We start from the raw sequence: 14,056 nt of genomic DNA on the forward strand, positions 1-14,056 counted from the left end.
AGATGGCATTCACTTCAGTTATACATTGTGTGAATCATTCAGTGCTTAATGAAAATTTAGAAAATGGAGCCTATTTACTGAGTGGTTGAAAGCAGCCTAAAATGTTGGACGACAGTTTGAGACAAAACAATGAAGCAAGAACTATAAATATTTTATTGGCAATTCATACCTGTAACAAAAGGGGCACATGAACAGTAGGCATTACAAGACTGACCATTTTTGAAATGTTAATAGAAAAACATTGAAATAGGTGGGTCCTTGGGACCTACTCATACCTGAAAACATCCCATTAATAATATTGAAAAGCTTCTCAGGTACAGTACTACATAGGCTAAAGCTTATGGCTTATCTTTGCTAAGGGTTGCATCCTATACCTTAAAACCTGAACACTTAACTCAAATTTCCACAGAACTCTCCCATTGACATCGAGGCATGATTTAATGCGGCAATCAGCAGTTGAAACAAAGCATTTTCCGGCCCCGGCTTCGGTAAAAAACACATGGGGCTGGGGAAATGTAACCACTCAAATTAACAGACAAAGCTATGGATGCAAAGACTGACCACCAATGATGTCAGTCATAGTTTTAACCATGTTTAGGCTATATATAGTGTTTGAAAACAAAGTTACATTAACTTTGTTTTCAAATATTGGAGTAAAACAAACTTATATTTTGGGTTCTGGTGGGGTACGACAGTTGAACTAAGCTCATGAAGCACTTATAAGTTATGTACCCATTGATTCTTGAAGAATATCATTAATTCAGTCCAAAAATGAATGTAGCAACTGCAGATTGCCCCTGAAAGCGAAATTCTGCGTTATTAAGCGTGTGAGTTTCAAGTTAGGATTCAGCCCAAACTAGCTACAGTTGCTGAAATGTCTTGATTACTCTGGCATGCTATCAGACACAAAATAATGGGTTTTGTCCTGAGTAGAAAGAGAAGGAAGATACTGCTATTGCACAATTAAGAAATGGTCTCTTTTCCAAAGTGGCAGTCTGTTATTTGTTAACAGATTGCCGATCAGATCTGCAGTGTTTTCACCAGCGTTTTATGAAGGCGCCACTTCCGTCCAGCGAGGCGACCAACGGGTCCTTAAGTCAGGTCTCTTCAAGCAGCTTCCGGAGATTTCTTTGAATCTGGTTTGGTAGGATTATTGACAGGTTAAAACATGCACTGAATTAATAAAAACACACCTCAAAACAATAGCATGCATGAGAGGCTGATGAGCACTCCCACATTGGCCAACAAGCTCACATTATGTAACCAAGTGGGGAATGGTTCATACAAAATATGTTATTGGGAAAGCAGAGCTATTGTCCCACTTAATGAGTAGTTGTTAGCTCAGTGACAGAGCTGACTGCGTGGCATGTTTGAGCAGTTCCATGGAGCGGACTTGCGTGGCATGTTTGAGCATTTCCATGGAGAGTGGCGAGGTGACAATGAAAGAGTATCAAACACACACACTCAAGCATGACACAAGAGCTGGGCAAACTCGGACAAGCTAGACTAGTAACTATAAACTACTCCCAAAAAGTGAACTTTAATGAAGGGGATGAAACAACTTTTGGGAGTAGTAAACAGTGAGCAGATGTTGACACTGTCTTCGTTGGCAAAGTGACAAACCTTTTCTAGCTTGAACAGGTTTGTAGACAGCTCCCCATAGATTTCGGCATTGAAGTCGACCTGCGATCTGTGATGCACAACGTTTCTGAAACAAAATATGCTCTGAATTAGCCGTCGTGTGAATTCAGTTCCAGCTCATTCCTATAGCAAGATGCACATGAAAGACCACAAATGCAAAAGGTCAATTTTACTGTATCCCGTCATTAGAATACATGTACGTATTGTAAAATAGCCTTTAAATTGAACACCTAAAGCAATTAACATTTAAATTGGATGGATTTTTAACACAAGTGGGTTTACAATTTTCTATGGGAAAGTCAGGAAATGTTTGGAAAAATTACATCAAAACATGCATATTACACAATACACATTCATAACATGATAAAGAATTACAGTTTCTTGATTGACCCAGTCATTCTTCGGGTTTTCCAACAGTTTGTGATGTCAAATTCCAGGTTTATCATGCATTATAACACTTTCTACTGTATACCACGGATACTAGGACTGGATTCTCATTGCATTGCAATTGTTAATCTGTTAACTAATTCCCATTGATGCCCTGTTATCTCAGACAAAGCCGTTGTGAGTGTTTAGTGGCAGCTCTTACTCGTTGTGTGCATACTCCCCCACGGAACTCAACGAGTTCAGCCGCTTCTCAAGAGCCACAATCTTGAAGGCCATGTAACACGAAGACAAGACAAGGACACTAACTCTGCAAAGACAACACAAACACGTCACGCACCCCGATGAGGGCTGGAATCTACAGGAACCCATTGGCTTTCAATAAGAAACAAGTATTTCCAATTCAACTCCCATTGTTGAATCATCTCCTACACGACACAAACAGTCCCAATTCCACAACCAAGTTAACACCCAAGGCAGGACAAAACACCCAGTTCACTTAACTTGTTTTAACATGCCTGGCGACAAGTGCAATTATTAGATTAGCTACAAAACTTGTCAGATGGCCTCGACACCCCCTTATGACTCATAATGAGAGGATACTCACAGGAACAAATAGACGAGTAGAAGGGTGTTCAACGACACTGGCTGTAGAGATTTCACTTTGTGTACAACACCCTGGGCAGGCTTGGTCGGCCCTAGAGATAAAACAGGATTAGTGCACAGGTCAGCAACAGAGGGCCGGACTTAAATCCAAAAAGACGAAGCTAAACAAATATGAATTAACACTTGCAGAACTACATCTTTAAGATCTTATCCTTCTATTAATGTTTATATTACAATCTGTTCTACTTTTCAGATTCCATTCCCTCTGGAAAATGATAGAAGCCAACCCTTAGGATACCAGGGAGAGAGAATGCAGAAGTATTTAACAGAGTCTAGCCGTTTCCATTGCACCACGCTGATGCATAAGGGGGCCTCACCGTTCTGGTGAGCGGCTCCGTGTTTTTGGTTGGGGGTCTCGAGGTGGATGTCTGCGTGCACCGCCACCTCTCCGTTCTTCACCGCGCTCAGGAACGTGTCTGGGATGCTGGGGAACTCTGCAGAAACAAACACAGATTGCTCTCTGAACACCACAGGTCGTTAAATATTTGAACTAATTTTCTTTTCAATTCAACATGCTTAACTACCAACATTATCAGATGTGGTCTTGTTAATTGGTATCGAGGACGAACTAAACCATGTTAGCCCACTGAGCAAAAGCATTCCCTCGGGGAGCTAAGATGAGTCTTCAGGTCTCAGGCAAGATTACTCTTCATGTGCGCGTGGCTCACCAAACCATCCGTGTTACACTCAGCCTTCCAATAAGCATATGCAGTGAACAGGTGAAAGGATATACAGCTCTCATTGATGTATGTACTAAGACAAATCAGTCTATAGCCAATTAATCCCAATTACTTTTTTAAATAGACGTTACTGATTTTCTTAAACAAACCATAAAATCATGACTGTATCAACATGTAAAAAGTAAATAATGTCTGTTCAAATACAGTTGAACTCAAGCCTACAGACTACAAGAAAAAGTGAGCCTGTTCAGTACAAGTTTGGCGACTGCTGTGTCTGGGCAGAGGAGCTGAACTAACTGAAAGCCTCTGATTGCACCTCCCAGTCCAACTCATGACTCAGTAATAACTCATCTATTAGGTTATTAGAAGCTGTGAGAGTACTGCTCTTTTCTAAGCTGTATAGATAAGACTCCATACTCAGGGGCAATTCCTTTCTCTCCACTCATGGAAGGGTATAAAGCTTTTAATCACCATCTCTCAAGGTTTATTTGTCTCTATGATGTTGCATCTGTCTGTCTATTGTGTATGATGATTGTCTTGTTTTTCACAAGGGGGAGGGTTGGACTCCCCTGCCATCATAAAGGGAGAACCCACCTGTCATTTTCTCATAGTCTGGGGTCTGGGAGCCTGAGCTGCTGGTCTCCAGCATGTCTTGCCTCCTCTGGCACACAACCCCATCCAGGTCTGAGAAGTCTCCAGAGAAATCCTACACACAGAATATTTACGTTCATTTTGTCCATACAGATGACTCCATTGAAATAAAAACATTATTGAACATAAATGAAACTTTGTCCAGACACAGAGGGTACAGTAGAACCATTAACACACACACACACACACACACACACACACACACACACACACACACACACACACACACACACACACACACACACTTTGCTGTATGGTCATATAAGAAGAAGAGTTGGGAGAAAGGAGAAAGGCAACTGTCTTAGTACTGACCAGAGGAAGTGAGGATGGACAATCGGCTATGAAGCTGTTCTCAGCAGAGGAAGTAATGAGGCTGCTCCCTGTATTGTCCCCCTACAATGGTGTTCAATGAGTTAGACTTGAAAAGTAAGGCCGGGACGATACCAGTATCGCAATACTCATTAGTACCGTGGCAAGGAAACAAAAAGCGTATTCAACTTCTTTAGGAAAACCGCCCTAATGTTGTAAACAAACATCATCCAGTCACATGTATTTATTTCCCAAGCTGTAGCCCACTATTTTACATAAAGGACGTTTTTAAAGGACCAAAGAGTTTGCTCTGCTTCGTGTTTATTGTTTTCTATGGCAAAAATGAACTTTGATACTGGTATCGTCAAAGCCCTATGGAAAAGTCCCTGTTGCAGTCTAATACAGTATTATGACAACAGAAAGAACATGTTTAACCTCAGTGCTAATGTTATCTGTAATACAACACAAAATAAGACTATTTAAAATGTCACAACAATGCATTAAAGAAAAGAGGACAAGGAACAAGAACTTACATCCAGATGAACGCAGACGGATTTCAGAAGTTTATAGGTTGTATCTCGGGATAGGAATGATGCAAATACGTGCTGGAAAACATATTTTAAATAATGAATTATAGTGACAGTAATAAAAAATAAGTGTTATTAATTAAGACCAAACTTGACAATTGAATATCTACAAATAAAACTGGTCATACCCGCTTGTTTGTGGACGTGATAACGAGTGCATTTGGAACCAAAATGGCAGTTTTTGTCTTCTTGATAAGAGTCACAGAGAGTACAGGAATAGCAATCTGGGAAAGGGAAAGCAAACATTATTTCACTTCAACTATATTTCAGTGAATGTCTTGTTTGAACCTCTTTTCCTAGAGACCAGGCAAAATACCAGCAAGGAGAAAAAGTCAAAAAGTATTATTAAAAACATTTATAGCAAATCTGTTGACATTGAGTCAGTGAAACACACCTCCTGGCCTACAACCTTCAGTTCATTAGTAGTAAAGTCAACTCCTGATAAATGTAACGACTCAGAATTGTAATGATAGTGTGTGCACTAAACTGGGGCTTGCAGTTATCAGGAACAACAATGTAATTCAATCGAGACTGGAGGAGTAACGACTGTATAGTATTCCATTGTTATACTGTACCTTAGTATCTCTGCCGAAGACTTTGGAGTGGAAACATATCCAGTTATCAGACACGAACATTTTGCCCTGATACAGCATGTCTTTCTGCAGTGCACAGGTGTAACCTGAGAAGAGACATAGCAGAGGATGTCAGGCAAAATCTATTCTACACAAATGACAAGACTGTGTGGCTTATTTTCAAGTGAAAGAAGAATGCAAATCTTTTGTATTTTTATAAACAAGAGGAAATTGGAGAAAGTCACCCTATGGCTTTTTAACTTTCAATTAAATTGAAGACTACGCCACTTACTTTGTTTCAGTAACTCATCCTTGCTGATTTCTTTGAATATTTTATGGTACTGGGCATTTGTCTTGGATATCTGCAAGAGAAGACAATACATCCAAATGTTGATAAATGTGACCTTTTGAAATGTATTACTTCTTTACCTCCCTTTCCAAATGACCAAACGTATTGATATTGAGGTGCATGTGCAACTAGGTAAGGTCAAATACGAGCATCCATTTAAAGATCATTAGGGTTGTGTAGACTTAAAGCTACAATGTAACTTTTTGGGCAACTCGACCAAATTCACATAGAAATTTAAGTTAGAGATCTGTCATTCTTATTGAAAGCAAGGCTAAGAAGTGGTATACATGTTCTATGTGCACTATTTCTATACTTCTCATTATTTTAAGTTTCGTTTTTTGGATCTTTTATTTTCAGTTTTGTACGCCAGCTTCACAGCTGAAAATACAATATTTTTGGTTATGGAAAATATATTTCACAGCGGTTTAGATGGTACAATGATTCTCTACCCAATGACTGCTCGTTTTGTCACAAACTGAAATTAGGTGCACTATTAGAATGTTTTCAACCAGGAAATGGCAGAGTGAGTTCTGCATATTGCACCTTTAACTTGGTCAAGAGACCTTACTCACAAAACTCTAGTTTTGCAAGTCAGCTGCTCAGCCGTTATGCTAATTCTAAAAAAACATTATGGAGACCAATGGAAAATGTGATTGTGTGGGTGGCCCGATATACACTATAAACACACCTGGCTGGACTGGGATTTCTTTCTTCCTTCAAACTTAGTTTCACCGTCACTTGGAGTTTGCATCGGGGAAGGCAGCTCCACAGCCTTAAATCTGAAAAGGGGGACAAGATTAACAAGCACAGTAGCAACCCATATTGCAAGTGATTGGTACAAAATAACAATAATGTAGACAGACAACATCAATAGAATAGTCCAAAACAAGTCGACTTGGCTAAGTTCTTACTGTCAATGACACATCCACTTTGACTCCCATTGAACTAAATATTGTTTCCCCTAGATCTACAGCAGTCAAAAAGACGAGTAACTCCCATTAGGACAGCCAGCCACATCCCTTGCAGCATGGTTATGTAAAGTGTGTTGTTTATACAGCAACATCAAGGTTCGTCAACACAATACTCGGCCAAGCTTCGTAGGTCACAAAACAGGCCAAAATGTTTTGAAATGGAAAACAAAATTGGCTCTTCTTATTGGTCAAGCAAAAGAAGAACCTCCCGTTTCAAAACAGTCACTCCTGATTTGCGCCTAATGAACTCGACCCAGGTGTGGATCACATAAAAGCCCCAGACAGTGCAGTCTGATGTATTAATCAATAACATAAAACTGTGTTCTAGCGCCATCGAATGTGGTCAAGCATTAGAGAGTTGGTAAGCTACACTACCGTTCAAAAGTTTGGGGTCACTTAGAAATGTCCTTGTTTTTGAAAGAAAAGCACATTTGTCAATTAAAATAACATAAAATTGATCAGAAATAAAGCATAGACATGGTCAATGTTGTAAATTACTATTGTAGCTGGAAACGGCTGATTTTTAATGGAATATCTACAGAGGCCCATTGTCTAATGATCAATTAAAATGATCTTTTAAAATGATAAACTTGGATTAGCTAACACAACGTGCCATTGGAACACAGGAGTGATGGTTGCTGATAATGGGCTTCTGTACACCTACGTAGATTTCCCATTTAAAATCTGCCGTTTCCAGCAACAATAGTCATTTATAACGTTAACAATGTCTACATTTCTGATCAATTTGATGTTATTTTAATGGACAAAAAAAAATAGCTTTTCTTTCAAAAACAAGGACATTTCTAAGTGACCCCAAACTTTTAAACATAAGTGTATATATCCAAGTTCCAAAACCTCACATGTATGGTATCACAACAAATTGGTATGACAACAATGGCTAAAGCATTGTTTCTCCATCCCTAGGGGATCCACAGGGGGTGCACATTTTGTTCTAGACCAGCACAAAGTCACTTGATCTACGGACACTAAACTAGGGGCTTGGAGATTAGTTTAATCAAATATGTCCGTGCTGGGCTAAAACAAAACATGTGCACTCTGTGTGCTATAGCAGACAGTTGACCATTTTACCACATATTCACATCATTACACATAATACATGATTTATGGTATCTGTAAGTCTCACTTCATGAGGGGCGGTTTCTTCCTGCTCTCTGAGAGGTCTGACTCAGTGTCCATTGACACCTGAGTGTCCCCAGCAGACCTCCCACTGGCACTCCTCCTGGGCCTGTCCTCTCCTCCATTCACTGCCTCCGACCTGGACACAGTAGTGTGACAGTCAATCATGATATGTTGTAGCTAGCTAAACTCAGGTTGTTTCTCCATTCAGACCTGTAGAGATATATTATTAAAACCTTTAGCCTCAAATGATGGGGTTGAAAACAGCAGGGCAGAAGTAATACAAAGATCTGGCACCTTTTGATGTGGGACAACAGTCAGTAGAAGAGGTTTTCCTTCTTTATGAACATGGACATTGATTCAACTAGCTACCTATCATTGGGAAATCATTTAACAAAATCCCCATTCAAACTCTTTCAAAAAGAGAATCAAATCTAGCTAAGCATTGATATTGCACATTTACCAAAGTAGCCTTTATTTTTTGGAAATCGCAGTCAACTTTAGTTACTGAAGTCATACAATCTTTATTAACCTTTGAAAACCATACATTAAAATGCAATCAACCATTATCACTGCTGTCAACCTTAGCTAGCAAGCTACACTGAACAAAAATATAAAATGCAACAATTACAAAGATTGTACTGATTTACAGTTCATAAGGAAATCAGTCAATCAAAATAAATTCATCAGGCCCTAATCTATGGATTTCACATGACTGGGAATACAGATATGCATCTGTTGGTCACAGATACATAAAAAAATGGTAGGGACATAGATCAGAAAACCAGTCAGTATCTGGTGTGAGCACCATTTGCCTCATGCAGCACAACACATCTCCTTTGCATAGAGTTGATCAGGCTGTTGATTGTGGCCTGTAGCCCCACTCCTCTTCAATGGCTGTGCGAAGTTGCTGGATATTGGCGGGAACTGGAACACGCTGTCGTATACGACGATCCAGAGCATCCCAAACATGCACAATGGGTGACATGTCTGATGAGTATGCAGGCCATAGAAGAACTGGGACATTTTCAGCTTCCAGGAATTGTGTACAGATCCTTGCGACATGGGGCCGTGCATTATCATGCTGAAACATGAGGTGATGGCAGCGGATTGTGACAATGGGCCTCAGGATCTCATGACGGTATCTCTGTGCATTCAAATTGCCATCGATAAAATGCAATTGTGTTTTGCAACAGAAAACCGTTTATTCCAAATGGAAAACACAAACAAGGGTTTCTGTTGGACAAATTCAGGTAGGTCCCTCCCCGTTTCGTTTGCGCTGTTCGCTTCAGTTTAGTTCTTAACAGTTATGAATACACCCCTATGAATACACCCCAGAGAAAACAGTACAAAACAGCGTGGGAACTACCTGAATTTGTCCAATAGAAACTCTAGTTTTCATTGCAAAACGTTTTCTATTTGGAGTAAACAATTTTTGTTGCATTGGCGAAATGAACTTATTGGACATACTTAACTGGCTGAGTGTTATACGTTTTTTAAAACCAAACAGTGCCACGCGTCAAATGTTAACGATATCCCATCAGAATGACGACAAATAACCTTGATTGTGCATTTTCAAAACGTAACTAGGTAGACAAACAATGGAGGAAAATCCATTGGTACGAGGTCAACTTTAGTTCTCCAATTCCATGTCTTTAAAGTTGAAAACACTGTTCGCTTGCTAACGTTAGCGTTATAGAAATAACTGCATAAGAATACACAACCTATCATAACTTCGTGTGAGATTGCTTCCAAATGAAACGCAAAGTTTATCGACAGAGGTTGGGAAAGCAAAGACTTAATTAACTAACGTTAGCTAGCTATGCATCAACAACAAAAGTGGTTAGATCGCTAGCAAAGTTGGCTAACTTGCCAGTTTACTAGGCCCCCGGCCTTGTGCTGTGCTGAACTGAAAACATACAAACTTACGTCGATTGGATCCCCCTCGGATCTTTTCTGACCGGTTTGACAGACTGTACAACTTGTTCTGGTGTAGATAACGGAGTTAGGTCTCTGTCCGGTTGTTCGGTCATAAGTACCATCTCTTGAGGGACAGCCGAGATTCGCTTTCCTCAACAGTTCCCTTTCTCCGTAAAAAAAAACTTTGGCAGTGACTCCGTCCTACGCCAAGGAGGGGTTAAATTTGGGAAGATCGTTCGATACTCGGGACACTATGTGGAGGTAGGGCATGGAAGAGGGGGTGGGTTGATCTGGTGGCCCGAGTGGGGGCAACCAAACATGGCACTGCGCTGACATTAATCACTTTATTTCAGGACAATATAAATAAAGCCTTAATTTACACCCCCGCCTCGTTTAGTTTCTAATTTACTCCCCCTTTCCTTCTTATCCCTTCCTCGCTACTTCTCTCCCCTAATTTCATAATGGCACAGGGCAGTTGCTAAATGCCGCCATCGTGTGTCGAATAGGCAGACACAAATACATTTGAGCAAAGTAGAGATAGTTATTTATTAAATATGAAATAATTGTACATGTTTTCTCAAAATGTAGATTGAAAAGCCGATTGCTACACAATTCCCTTCAAGTCATGGTTCCCTGTTTTACGTGCTACTTAGTGAAGACGAGAACGAGATTGAAATGGGGGAGCCACCACGTGATGCTGCTGCCTCAGACAAGCTTTTTGACTGAACTGTAACGCAATGATGTTTATTATGTATGGTTAGGCCTACAGTACCTTCAAAAAATATTCATACCCCTTGACTTATTCCACATTTTGTTGTCCTACAGCGTGAATTCAAAAGGAATAAAACATTTTTAAAATTCACCATCTACACAAAATACCCCATAATAACAAAGTGAAAGCATGTTTATAGACATCTTTGCAAATTTATTGCAAATTAATTAAATAAATATCTAATTTACATAAGTATTCACACACCCATTTTACATTTACATTTTAGTCATTTAGCAGATGCTCTTATCCAGAGCAATGTACAGTTAGTGTATTCATCTTAAGATAGCTAGGTGGGACAACCACATGTCACAGACAACTATGGCCCTGTCTGACGACGATACTCCCGGACAGGGCCAACTAGGCAGGATATAACCTCACTCACTTGGCCAAAGCTAAGCTCCCACACCAACGAAGGGATATCAACTAACCTACTACCCCAAGACAAGGTTGAGTATAGCGCAGGAAGATCTCCCCCACCACACGAGCCCAAGGCGGTGCAAAATCGGACAGGAGGATCACGTCAGTGACTAAACCCACTCAAATTGAGTGTAGCGAAAAAAACCTGTCACGACGGGAAACACCGCTCCTAGGGAGGGCATGGGAGAGCACTAGATGCAAAGAATCTCAGTGGAGAGAGGGGAGCCAGCCAGACAGAGACATCAAGGGCGGGTTATCACTCCAGTGCCTTGCCTTTAACCTTCACACCCCTGGGCCAGACTACACTCAAACATAGGACCTACTGAAGAGATGAGTCTTCAGTAAAGACTTAAAGGTCGAGACCTAGTCTGCATCTGGATAGGATGGATGGATAGGCAGACCATTCCATAAAGATGTAGCTCTATAGGAGAAAGCCCTGCCTCCAGCTGTTTGCTTTGAAATTCTAGGAACAATAAGGAGGCTTGCGTCTTGCAACCATAGCGTACGTGTAGGTATGTACGGCAGGACCAAATCGGAGAGATAGGTAGGAGCAAGTCCATGTGATGCTTTTTAGGTTAGCAGTAAAATCTTCAAATCAGTCCTAGCCTTAACAGGAAGCCAGTGTAGAGAGGCTAGCACTGGAATATGAGTAATATGATCAAAAGTTTGGGTTCTAGTCAAAATTCTAGCAGCCGTATTTAGCATTAACTGAAGTTTATTTAGTGCTTTATCCTGGTAGCCAGAGAGTAGAGCATTGCTGTAGTCTAATCTAGAAGTGGGTAAAGCATAGAGGAGCTTTTCTGCATAATTTCTGGACAAAGACTTTGTGATTACGAAAATGGAAAATAGCTACCCATTAAATATTTTTTATGTGCTTGTAAAAAGAGAGATCAGGGTCCAGAGTAACACAGAGTTCCTTCACAGTTGTATTGAAGATTAATTGTCAGATCAAACAGCAGATCTTTCTTTCTTGGGACCTAGAGATAGCATCTATGTTTTGTTAAGAGTTTAAAATATCTAATTTCTTGTGACAGTTGTTTTTTTGTTTTTAGAGGTGAGACTGCATCTAGGTTATTACACAAGGTTAAGTTTAGATCCTTGGTTAGGTGGTTAACTGATTTTTGTACTCCAACGTCCTTGGGTAGGTGGAGGGAGTCTGGAAGGGCATCTAGGAATCTTTGGGTTGTCTGAGAATTTATAGCGCGGCTTTTGAATATCCTTGGTTGGGGTCTGAGCACATTATTTGTTTTTCGATTGCAAATGTAATAAGATGATGGTCCGATAGTCCCTCCAAAAAACATTTCGATCCACAATATTTATTCTACGGGACAAAATTAGATCCAGGGTATGATTGTGGCAATGCGTAGGTCCCGAGACATGTTGGACAATACCCACTGGATCAATGATGGCTCCTAAAGCCTTTTGGTGTTGTCACGACTTCCGCCGAAGTCGGTTCCTCTCCTTGTTCGGGCGGCGTTCAGCGGTCGACGTCACCGGTCTTCTAGCCATCGCCGATCCACCTTTCATTTTCCATTTGTTTTGTCTTGTTTTCCCACACACCTGGTTTACATTCCCTCATTACTTGACGTGTATATAACCCTCTGTTCCCCCCATGTCTGTGTGTGGAATTGTTTGTTGTAAGTGTATTGTGCATTTCAGACTGGTTTTGCGACGGGTTATTTCAACCCGTATTTTGCTATTTTGGGTGCAGTTTGTTTTTTTCATTATTAAAGTGCTCCGGCTGTTACCCATTTCTGCTCTCCTGCGCCTGACTTCACTGCAGCCAGTTACGCACTGCTTACAGGTGTGTGTCTGTGAACTTTTCTGTTTGAATATTGAATGCACCAAAATTTCGGAATATTTTCTGCCATGACTATGAGGTCCAATAGGAATTCAGGGGACTCAATGAGGAACGCTGTATACGGCCCAGGAGGCCTGTAAACAGTAGCTCTACAAATGTATTGAGTAGGCTGCATAGATTTCATGACTAGAAGCTCAAAAGACAATAACGCAGTCATTTTTTCCTCCATGAGAGCTTGACGAACCAGCGGAGGCAGGGGAGCCTGGCGATCTGTCTCAGGCATGAGAGCCTATAGCGGCTCCCGGGCCCGACATCATTCCCACCAACAACAAAAAAAACACTCCCTGATGCTTCCCTTAGGTGAGGAGTCATTCTGTAACGCTGAGAGTTGGGAAGCAAGTTCAGGGATTGAGTGTTTTAATAAAATAAACAGAACATAATACAAAACAAGAAACACTAACAGCACACAGACATGAAACAGAAACAGAAACAATGACGTCTGGGGAAGGAACCAAAGGGAGTGACATATATAGGGAAGCTAATCAGGGAAGTGATAGAGTCTAGGTGAGCATAACAATGGTGACAGGTGTGCGCCATAACGAGCAGCCTGGTGACCTAGAGGCCGGAGAGGGAGTACACGTGACAACTTCCTTCCATCTCATATTGCTCAAATAAACAGCAAACCTGGTTTCAAAAAACAGATAAAGCAACACCTCACGGCATAACACCTCTCCCCTATTTGACCTAGATAGTTTATGTGTATGCATTGATATGTAGGCTACGTGTGCCTTTAAAAAAAATGTATGTAGCTCTGTCCTTGAGCTGTTCTTGTCTATTGATGTTCTGTATTATGTCATTCTGTATTATGTTTCATGTTTTGTGTGGACCCCAGGAAGAGTAGCTGCTGTTTTTGCAATAGCTAATGGGGATCCTAATAAAATACCAAAATAGCTGTGCAGCGACGCTCCCCATCGAACCAGACAGAGCTTGAGAGGATCTGCAGAGAAGAATGGGAGAAACTCCCCAAATGCAGGTGTGCCAAGTTTGTAGCAACATCGCTGCCAAAGGTACTTCAACAAAGTACTGAGTAAAGGTTCTGAATACTTATGTAAATGTGATATTTCAGTTTTCATAAATTTACAAAAAATTCTCTAAACCTATTTTTGCTTAGTCATTATGGGGTATTGTGTGTAGATTGA

The 14,056-nt window shown here is 40.6% G+C and overlaps 1 protein-coding gene across 2 annotated transcripts; it reads right to left on the minus strand.

The window, feature by feature from the left end:
- Nucleotides 1-135: 135 nt before the first annotated feature.
- gramd2b (GRAM domain containing 2B) lies at nucleotides 136-10,233 on the minus strand. Of its 2 annotated transcripts, XM_014137417.2 has the most exons (14): nucleotides 9,877-10,221; nucleotides 7,955-8,086; nucleotides 6,528-6,618; nucleotides 5,783-5,852; nucleotides 5,494-5,597; nucleotides 5,047-5,142; nucleotides 4,865-4,936; nucleotides 4,335-4,415; nucleotides 3,966-4,077; nucleotides 3,009-3,125; nucleotides 2,633-2,723; nucleotides 2,231-2,335; nucleotides 1,624-1,708; nucleotides 136-1,136 (listed from the first exon to the last, which is right to left on the minus strand). In XM_014137417.2, exons 1-14 carry the CDS (start codon nucleotides 9,987-9,989, stop codon nucleotides 1,098-1,100), a joined length of 1,308 nt encoding a protein of 435 aa, XP_013992892.1. In that variant the 5' UTR covers nucleotides 9,990-10,221; the 3' UTR covers nucleotides 136-1,097. The 2 variants fall into 2 exon arrangements, with proteins under 2 accessions (XP_013992892.1, XP_013992900.1); XM_014137425.2 differs by lacking the exon at nucleotides 2,231-2,335 and having other exon boundaries at nucleotides 9,877-10,233.
- Nucleotides 10,234-14,056: the final 3,823 nt, after the last annotated feature.

The sequence above is a fragment of the Salmo salar genome, chromosome ssa01, assembly GCF_905237065.1.
Source record: "Salmo salar chromosome ssa01, Ssal_v3.1, whole genome shotgun sequence".
In the NCBI taxonomy this organism is placed as follows: Eukaryota; Metazoa; Chordata; class Actinopteri; order Salmoniformes; family Salmonidae; genus Salmo; species Salmo salar.